Raw genomic sequence first — 10,007 nt, 5'->3', positions numbered from 1 at the left:
TGGCAGCAGCTGTCCCAGGCTGCAAACGAGTCTCTCCCAGGCCTACCTGGAGCTGCTGCTGGAGACCAAAGCTGGGACCTTTTGCACGCAAACCAGATGCTCGCACTGAGCTACACCCCTTCCCTTGAATGTGCACAATTAAATATATATATACTTTTAGAGACATTTTACATGCAAGCCTTCCCACACAACCTCACTGCTGTGGAAGCTTCAAAGGCATGCTGATTCCTGATCAAAGTTTCAGGATGTTTGCTGCCAAACATTTGTATGTCACCCATAGTTCCTGCCCTGTGTTTACAATCTAAAAAAAGACAAGTCACAAATGGAGAGAGGGATGGGGAGGGCAAAGGAAACAAAGCTGTGACAAGGGTCAGCTCAGACCACTCCTGGGCCTTGGGGGAAAAAAAATATTTCTTCAGACGCTGCATAACTAATTTGCTGTCAGATAAGATGGTGACTGCTATTGACTTAACAGATCTTAAGCAAGGATTCTAGAAATGCCTTTCTTCAGTGGCAGTATATCAACAATGCCAGGGATTTTTTTTGGGGGGGGGATATAAGGCTCTGTTGAAGAGTGCCATGAGCAGCACCAGTTTATAAAGTTAAAAACATGAAAGCATCATCTCACTTTGAGCAGCATTCTCTGTTTTACCATTAAATCTATTGCAGGAGGGCATATCTAACCCAAGTGGTGAACTCAGGGAAGTGTTTGAGACCTCTTCACCCACCCCCCGCAAGGCAAAAAAACCTTTCTCTAAATGAACCAGATTGGACCAGAGACTCCTCTCTTTAAATATAGTTTGCTTTTATAAAAGTTGGATCAAACACACACATTTTTTTCCAGAACAGTAAAACTCAACAGTCGACAGCCACCGATTGCAACAAGGCACTTCCCCCTCCCCAAAAATGCAGAGGATCCACGTGCAGCGCACACACAAATGCTGGGCCCCAATCCTTCTGCCATTCAGCAGGCCAGGCTGAAGCACAGCTCCCTGGATTGCCTAGTCCAAAAAGGAAAAACTCCCTGTTGCCACCCTGGAAATCAGGTGTGGGAAACCTTTGGCCCACCTCCAGATGTTGAACTACAATTCCCAATCATCCCTGGCCCTTGGCCATGCTGGGTGAGGAAGATGGGAGTTGTAGTTCAGCAACATCTGGAGGCGGGCCAAAGGTTCCCCGCACCTGCTGCAAGCAAAATAAAGGAAGCCTCTCGAACCTGGAGGTGCAGCTGGGTTGGGCCACCCCTCCAAGAGGCAGCCAGTCTCCACTCCCTTCTGGCTCCCCACTCCTCTCTTGCTGACACAGCTGGCTGGGAGGTGGCACCCACCCTCCTCCAACGACTGTGAATAAATGCTTGAAAGGACAGGGCCAGTAGGTTTGACCACATCAGGCTTCCCCAACCTGGTGTCCTGCAGCTGTTACTGGACTACAACTCCCATCCTCAGAATCTCCAAACATTAGCTATGCAGGCAGCCACGAGGCCAACATCTGGAGGGCACCCAAGGTGTGGGGGGCTGCATCATCATCTGTGCCAAGCTGGAGATGCCCACAGGGCTGTGCCAAAACAGCTGTGAGGGGAAAGGATAGTGGTTTTGGATTGCACCCAACCTAATCGGAGTCAACCCTTTGAAAATTAACAGACCCAAATTAGTCATGTTCCTCAGTTTCAATGAGTCTACACTGAGGAGGACACAACTCTTTGTTTCTGGGTATGGGAGGGCCCTTTGCTAACGCTGCAGCATTCAGCGCAGTTTAAGACAGCCCACTTGCAGCCCTAGATTACTGTTGGCTCTCCAAATGGTCAATGTGGACGCTGGTCGTTGGAGCCCAGGAGTGTCTGAAAGGTGGCCAGTTGGAGACCCCCCCTTTCCCCTCTGTTTATCCAGGGGTGGATTATGATGCAGACTTTGCAAGCAGAGGGGAAAACGAGACAGCTCTTCAAACAAGGAAATTGCAGAGAATCGGTTTAAAGGGTTTCTTCATTTGCACTTTTGAGAGAGGTGCTTTGTGCTTCCACTTCCTTCCTTGCTATACTGCCTACATGCACGCACGCACACCCCTCCTCTAAGCAAGAGAAGCCCAGTTCCCACCTCCATCCCCACCACACATTTATCAGGGCTGGAAAGACAATTATTCCTCGTGAGGGCTGAAAAAGCAGCCAGACAGAAACCTTGCCAACCAGGATTCCCGCCCATCTCTTTTGACTAACTGCTGCCTTTGCACAAACAGGTTTTTGGGTCCCCCCCCTCTGGAAACTGTTATAAAAAGTCTTGCAAAATGAACACACACAAAAAACTGCTGCACAGAGGCAACGGCAGACAGAGCAACAGGTCCATTTTCAAGCCTCCTTCAGATCTGGGGGGGGGAATCTCAGCTCTTTTTGAGGGCCTGTTTCCGGCTTGGGTTAACAACCTGGTCCTCGTGTACATCCTTGCCTGGATGTGGGAAAGAGGGCAATTGAGATACAACACATCTGCTCTGAACGAGGCGGGTGAGGGAAGTATCAGGAGCTGCTGATGGTCCTTCAAGTCAGCAGTGGGACGAGGACACTCTTTAAGGCTTTATTGCAAGACACTTTGGAAAGTGCACACAGGTTGTTTTGAGCAAAACTCATTATTCCAAGGGCTTTTTGGAGTGGGTGGGTAGGGAAATAGTGGCAATTAGTTTGGCTATGCCTAAACTGGGCAAGGTGCAGGCAAGGACAGGACCCAGATTAAGAAGAGGGACCCCCTTCCCTCAGCCTAGAGTGGGACTGCTTTTAAAAAGAACCTAACAAGCAACTCTTCTGTAGTACTCCAGTGTCCTCTTTGCTAGCCAGACTGGGATGGGCGCAGGGGTCTTCCTGCTCTGTGGAGGGCAGGCATGTAGAGCCTGCAGCAGTCTGGGTAGTGTTAAGACTACAACTCCCGTAGGCCCCTGCCAGGACAGCCAATATTCTTGGGCTCCCATCATCATCTCTAAATATTTGGGAAGCCACAGGCTCCCCAGTTCCTGATGCATAAGTGGAAGGGTGCCCACCAATGTCTGCCACAGACAGGTTAATGCTGCACATAACCTGGCTTGCATAGGCAGGGCCAGTGTCAGCCATGACTGGGACCTTGGTCCTACATTAGGAAAGAACTAACCGTTTAAGAACGTTAAAACATAGTGGGACCTGGAGTATTACTTTCCCACCTGACCACTTGGTTCAGTTCATACCTGCCTCTTCAGGTGACACTTGAGTGCTTTGTGCTGAAAAATTAACTGTGAATCAAGAACACCCCAAACTCACAGCAGACTGCAAAGACAAGTTCTCCTTCAGCGCCCCCAAATAATGGAACACCAAGTTCATGTCACTGCCATTTCTTAATTTTTTAAAAGAAAAAGTGGTGGAGAACCTGTGGTGGCCCTTCAAATGTTGCTGGACTAGAACTCCCATTCATCATCATTGGTCACGGTGGCTAACAGGAGGTGGGAGTCCAACAACCTTGGTGGGAGGGGGCACACAAGGTTAGCCACATGTGACAGATTACACAGATGTCGTTCCCATCAGATCACATCCTAAAAAAAGTAGACGTTTCCTTTGGAAGAATCATCCTACTTAGGACCACAAAGCCTGGTCAACAGGATCTGGCAGATCTGGGGAATGACAAGGCAGAGCTTTTGTGAGGAAGTCAGTTGAATCCAAATGGTTTTGTGCAGTCAAAACACCTTATCCAGAACTTCTTGGAGTTCTGGATCACCCTTCTGAACTCCAGAAGGATCTCCCAAAGATCATCTGCCACAGAACACCAACTCCCCCAAACATTAGGAGTGCATGGTTCAGAAGATTCCAATTTAATGTTTTTCCCAGTGCATCTCTGTAAATCATTCACCTTTGACAGTGTCCTCCAAACCAGCCAACCAACCCCTGAAGTGAGATGCCACTCTGAGTTTTCCAAAGTCTCTACCTGCCAGTGCAACCCATTGGTAGTGTTTTTCCCCAAAAACAGAAGGCAGAGACAGAGAACTTATCCATATACTTGAGAATGCTATCCTGGCTCTCAGGCACGTTTAAGCATCAGCCACTCTGGCTACCAAGGTAAAGCTTCCCAATTACACCTTTCCATTTCGCGTTTGCAGCTGCAACGGATGCCGAAGAACAAGCAACGATGGGCCGCCTCCTATCTGATCCCAAAGAAACACAGGCCGATTTTACAGTGCAGGGATGGGTAACATCTGTGGCCCTCCAGATGTTGCTCAACTACAACTCCTGTCATCTCTCACCTTGGCCAAGCTGATGGGACCTGGGAAGTCCAGCAACATATGGGGGGCACCAGATGCCTGATCCCAGTTATAGAGCGATGATGAATTGACAAGTTAGTCATATGCTGATAATGGCATGGCAGCCAAATGCTCCCTCTCCCCTCAGAGATTGCCTTCGCAAGCTACTCACCTGCGAACCAACAGAACACAGGTTGAAAGGTACCTGCTCTGCAGCTCAGAGGGACACCCTCCACCCTTGCCAATGGAGTTTCATCTAGACCCACCATGGCGGTCCTCTCCAATCCATCCTGCTTGCGGGCAGAGGCCGACTGCTTGTGCACCCCAATGTCATAAAAGTACATAAGACTAAAATAAAGTAAAAAAACAGCAATATCTGCTAGCACGAACAAGGGGTTATTTCTTGTTTCCACACAAAATCCCATTTTGGAATGCTCCCCACCAAGTGAGAAGCTGCCCCCAAACTGTTGGAACCACACTGAGATTTAGGAGGAGAAAACTGCTTTTTGCAAAGAAAACAAAATCTAGGTGGCAAAAAAAAAAAAACCCTCCAAAAATGTCAAGACAGTATTTCATAGTTCTCTGTCCAGTTTTACAAACCAAGGCAAAGTTATTAACAGCATCTCTACCTTCTCTGGGATTGGGGAGTACCTAAGGACCAACACAGCCCCACAGAGATGAAGGGCTGTTGAAGCATAAACAGTACCTGCAGAACATCAGGGAGAGATTGAATAGCTGGGATCGGAGCCCTTTCAAGTAACCAAAAGGAGACAAAAAAGTGAGAGAGAGAATGTTTCCAGTTGGATTTTGGTTGGCCAACTGGGCTCACTCAAGCAGAGCCCTTTTGGAAAGCTCCAGAGAGAGTGAGAGTGAGTGAGAGAGAGAGAGAGAGAGAGAGAGAGAGAGAGATTTCAATCCGTTCTTTGGTGCTGGGCTAGTCTGGGGAAGGACAGTTAGGAGACCAGGAATGCTTCCACACAGACACACCCCAGTCATGTGCTTAAACATTCAACAGGCAGAGGTCCCCACCACCCCAGGACTTTTAGGGAGAGTTTGCAAACTTTCCCCTGGATCCTAAGTTTTTGGCAACAGAGTGTTTCTTTTCAACAGGTGCATGTCTTGCACTCAGCCCCAAAAGGCATCACTGCGCAAGGCTGGGCATCCCCCCGTTGACTTCGCCAGGCCTGCCCGACAGCCTGAAGAAAGTTTCCCGCATGGTGGCATAACATCTGCTGGTGAGGTCATCGACATCTGTGGCTGTCAGGCCTTCGGTTGAGATGGGGGGCAGGACTTCAACCTGGATTCTGCCTGGAAAGGGGGGAAAAAGATACCAAATTGATCTCTGTGGTCACCTATTCAACCCCCCCAAAGAATTCACAGCCGTAGAGAAGAGGGCTCTGCTGATCAGCTGACCATCTCCATCGGGTGCAGGAACCTTTGGCCCTGCTGATGTTGCTGAACTGCAACTCCCATCATCTCTGGCTATTGACCATGCCTGCTGCAGGGGCTGATGGGAATTGTAGTTCAGCAACATGGGCAAGGCCAAAGGTTCCCCACACTTGGTCTCCATGAATATTTGGGAAATTACTACTACTAATTGTTTATTCATATCTTGCCTTTCCTCCCAAAGGAGCACAAGGCAGCAAACAAATCGATAATAAAACACTTAAAAAAAATTCTAAAAACAGTTTTAAAAAATTATCTCAACCAGGGATCTCAGGGTTACCAGGAACAGTCCTGCCATCAGATGCCTGGGAAAGAGGATTGTTTTCAATTCCTCTTGGAAGTCACTAATGAAGGAGATTGGAGCACCTCACCAGGGAGGCCACTCAGCAAACAGGGTGCTACCATGGAAAAGGCCCTGTCGAGGGTCAACACCAACCAGGCAGCCCCCAGTGTGGGACCACCTCAGATGAACCCTGGGAGGGCCCTGCGAACTCGCTCTTCTGTGCAAGAGCCCAGACTGCAGCCCTGTTGCGCCAATATACCAATCTGTCCTGTTTCTGATAGAAGCGAGCGGGGTCTGGGTGCAGGAATAGAAAAACTTGCAGACCAGCCATTACGGTACCTGATGTAAACAGATTCTTTTTAGGGTTGTAAAATGAAGAAAAGGATGAATACACCACAGGAACAACAGGAACCTTGGGAGAAGAGCAAGGAGGATGATTAGCTACCGATCTAGAGCAGACGTCAATAGATCTGCTACTGCAGCTACTACGTGTATTTAAAAAGGATTTCTACCCCACTTCTTGGCTCTAGGGCCCTTCCAGACTGGGCCTTTTTTTTTGCAGGTGTGTTCTGCCACGTGCCACTGATGCAAGGATAGTGCATTAGTGGCGGATTTATATTGGACTGTCCACATATAATTCCACTATGTAAGTTATTCTGCGATGCTTCCCCAAAGTTAATGGAGTTATTATTGCCGTCTGGAGGGGCACTCTTATGCTGTGGCGCAACAAAAACGGGACAAGGAAAATATCCCGGAAGATTTGCGGTATAAAAAAAGAGGGTTCCATCAGGAAGTTACGGGACACGCAGTGATTGGAAACAAAGAAGAAAAGGATCTGTGTGAAGCCTTCGGTTCAGATACTAAAAACAAATTCCTGGGATGAGAATGTCCTCGGAGGGACCTTGTTCCTAAATCTCAAGCCACAAGGGGGGCGTTCACGCATTACATTTGACGAGTGTGCATCCTGGGCATCTAAACAATTGAGCTGCATGCTTATCCACATGTAGCGTTCAATGGGCGTTCAGTCTGTGTACACAACAGCTGGACTGTCCACATCAAGAAGTACGCACTCTTTCACGGGAGGCTCGTTCACACGTTAGAACACAGGCACAACTTGCCTTTACATGTAGATGTGTTTGTGTGAAAAGAGCGTGTGCTTGTTTATTTGCACAGCTCAACTGTTTGTGCAGACAGGGACACATTCCCATTTAATGTTGTTATTATTGTTATTATACATTAGATTTGTTTGTTGCTTGTGACCCAAAGGTCTCCTAGCCACTCACAGCAGTATTAAAAACACAAATAAATGTATCATATCATGAAACCAAACATCCACAACCACCACCCCCACAACAGCCACAGAAAGCTTTGGCAGCACGCTAACAACGAACAGTATCATCTTAGTCCATCAGAGGCCTGGGAAGAAAAAACAATATGGGGAAAATGGTATGTTGCGTGTGAACATCCCCACAACTACTAGTACACGTGTTTTCAATGTATTTAAACTGGAGAAGGGACGTAGCTCAGAGGCACAGCAGCTGCTTTGCGCACAGAAGGTCCCAGGTTCAGTTCCCGACAGCATCTCCAGGTAGGGCTGGGAGGGAATCCTAGAGAGCCACTGCCAGCCAGTGTAGGCAATACTGAAGTAGATGAACCAATTGTCTGATTTCGTATAAGGCAGCTCCCCGTGCGTAGAGACAGTTGCTACTGGTTTTTGGTGGGATGTGTGAAGAAGCCTTTTGTTTTGCACATGGCTCTGATGGAGCTCAGGGTTCCAGCGGATAAACCAAGCAGATTCTGCTGGCCTCAGTTTGCCCACCCCTCTCTTACAAGCCGCGAAGGTCAGAACAATCTTGTGCATCTGCTTTTAAAACTCCTGGCATCCCGACTTTGGGATAGCAGAAGGTAAATGTTTGGGCAGCACAGACTGATAATGTGGCAACCTGAAAGATGCACCCCCAAGCCGGAGAGTTAGGGTGCCTCCGGACTGTCACTATTCTGAGGAAAGAATTGAAGCACCTGCTTGGACCCCCTTTAATAGCACAAACCTGAAAGGCTTCCTGGCCACCCCAGTGCAAGAAATCCGCTTGAAAAGAAAAACGAATCTGACTTTTTGTGGTTTGGAAAGTGGTAGGAAAAAGCACTGAGGAGTGCAGGATGAGCAAACGGTTAACGGGAAGACATGGAAGCACCCTGAAAGCAAATCAGCTTGCTCGAGACGGGATGTTATCTAACCATTGCATAAGCCTTGTGCAAGCAAATCAGGATGCATGTGAATAAAGGGGTCCTCTGAAAGGGTCACCTGTGTCTGGATGGCCAGATGAAAAGCGCCCTTCTTGAACGGCAGGAGGTCCCCGTTTCCGTTCCTAGTGCCCTCTGGGTAGATCCACACCTTGACCTGTGGGAAGACAGACACATCCAACTCTCAGAGTCTATGGAACTCACTCCCACAAGAGGCAACAATGGCCATCAACCTGGATGGCTTTAAAAGAGAATTAGACAAACACATAGAAGATGAGCCTATCGATGGCGACTAGTACTGTTGTACCTCCCCTGTCGGAGGCAGTATGCTTTGGAACACCAGTTGCCGGGAACTGCGAGTGAAGAGAGCTGCTCTTGCACTCAGGTCCTGCTTGGGGGCTTCCCATTGGGGTATCTAGTTGGCCACTGTGAGAACAGGACGCTGGACTAGATGGGCCTCCTTTGGCCTGATCCAGAAAGGCTCTCCTCATGATCTCAAAGTCAGAAGAACCACTTGATGTGCCAGGAAAAGGCCGCCTGGGGCCACCCAAAATTTGCCCCCCTGCTGTGCAACACTCACGTTGTCACTGATCATGGCTTGGCCGACCTCTGCCATCACGGACTTGGCGTTGCTGGTGCTCTTCCGGTTGATGAAGATCACACCGCCCAAGTACATGATGAGGCCCACAGAGCCCATGTACAAGAGCTCCCGCTTCCCAATCTGGACACAGCGCTCTGGAAGGATCTCCATCAGCCCTGAGAAAAGAGAGCGGCAGGCAGGTAGATGGGCAGCTGAGCTGGTCCTGCCGTTTGTGGGTCCAGCTTTATCCTGCCCATAAACTGATTAAGGGAGTGCCTCTGGCCCCACCCACTACTGACATGTGGCCCCTGGAAGGTTGCCCAAAAGGGAATGTGGCCCTCAGGCTGAAATAAGGCTGCAGGCCTCTGATTCAAACTTTAGACAAATGATTTGAGCCCACCAAGTGCCAGACATTCAGTCAACTAAGACTTTTCTTTTTTTAAATGTCTTACTGCGGACCTAGCCACAGTGATCCATGTGCTAATTAGGTCTGGGATTGACTACTGTAACGCCTTCTATGTGGGGCTGCCCTTGCAGGCGGCTCAGAAACATCCAACTGGTTTAAAATGCAGCCACCTAAGTTCTGATGAAGGCACAGCAGTTGGGCAAACACCAACTTTAGCACACCCATTGCACTGGCTGCCAGTGCATTTAATGCACCTTTTAACCTTTTAATGGCCCTGAACAGCTTGGGACCAAAAATTACTTGAAGGACTCCTTGTAGCGATATCAACCTACACAATGTCCTCCTCATTTGCCCTTCATGTGGGTGGCACTCTAAAGAGAGGGCCTTTTCAGTGGTGGCCCTGCAGCTTTGAAATTCATTGCCTGTCAACCTCCAGAAGATCACCACACTCCATTCCTTTAGGAAAGCTCTGAAAACTTGCGCATTTCAGATGGCCTAAGCACAATGTATTTATTATTATTATTACTGCTGCTGCTGCTGCTTTGTTACTCTGCATAATGGATGAACTGGAAGACTATTTAATATTCTACCTGTGTGAGTTTCTGCAAGACCTGCTCCCTGCATTTCTGGCTGATTTCCACCTGGCCTGGAAGGGCGGGGCCCTGTCTCTCTCCAGCTACAAAAGCAGCAGCTGCTGAAGGGGCCAGAGACCATCTACCTGTGTGAGTTTCTTCAAGACCTGCTCCCTGCATTTCTGGCTGATTTCCACCTGGCCTGGAAGGGCGGGGCCCTGTCTCTCTCCAGCTACA

At 48.7% G+C, this 10,007-nt stretch overlaps 1 protein-coding gene across 4 annotated transcripts in view; it reads right to left on the bottom strand.

Annotated features, from left to right (window-relative positions):
- Positions 1-784: 784 nt before the first annotated feature.
- Positions 785-10,007, bottom strand: part of AGPAT2 (1-acylglycerol-3-phosphate O-acyltransferase 2) — a 54,687-nt gene continuing 45,464 nt past the window's right edge. For all 4 annotated transcript variants that reach the window (XM_061604502.1, XM_061604504.1, XM_061604503.1 and 1 more), the window contains 4 exons: positions 8,793-8,968; positions 8,274-8,369; positions 6,311-6,383; positions 785-5,550 (listed from right to left, as the gene is read on the bottom strand). In XM_061604502.1, the coding sequence (XP_061460486.1) occupies positions 5,384-5,550; positions 6,311-6,383; positions 8,274-8,369; positions 8,793-8,968 (512 nt within the window). In that variant the 3' untranslated portion in view covers positions 785-5,383. The remainder of the gene's footprint in view (positions 5,551-6,310; positions 6,384-8,273; positions 8,370-8,792; positions 8,969-10,007) is intronic.

The sequence above is a fragment of the Rhineura floridana genome, chromosome 20, assembly GCF_030035675.1.
Source record: "Rhineura floridana isolate rRhiFlo1 chromosome 20, rRhiFlo1.hap2, whole genome shotgun sequence".
In the NCBI taxonomy this organism is placed as follows: domain Eukaryota; kingdom Metazoa; phylum Chordata; class Lepidosauria; order Squamata; family Rhineuridae; genus Rhineura; species Rhineura floridana.
This window is presented reverse-complemented; position numbering and strand designations above follow the sequence as displayed.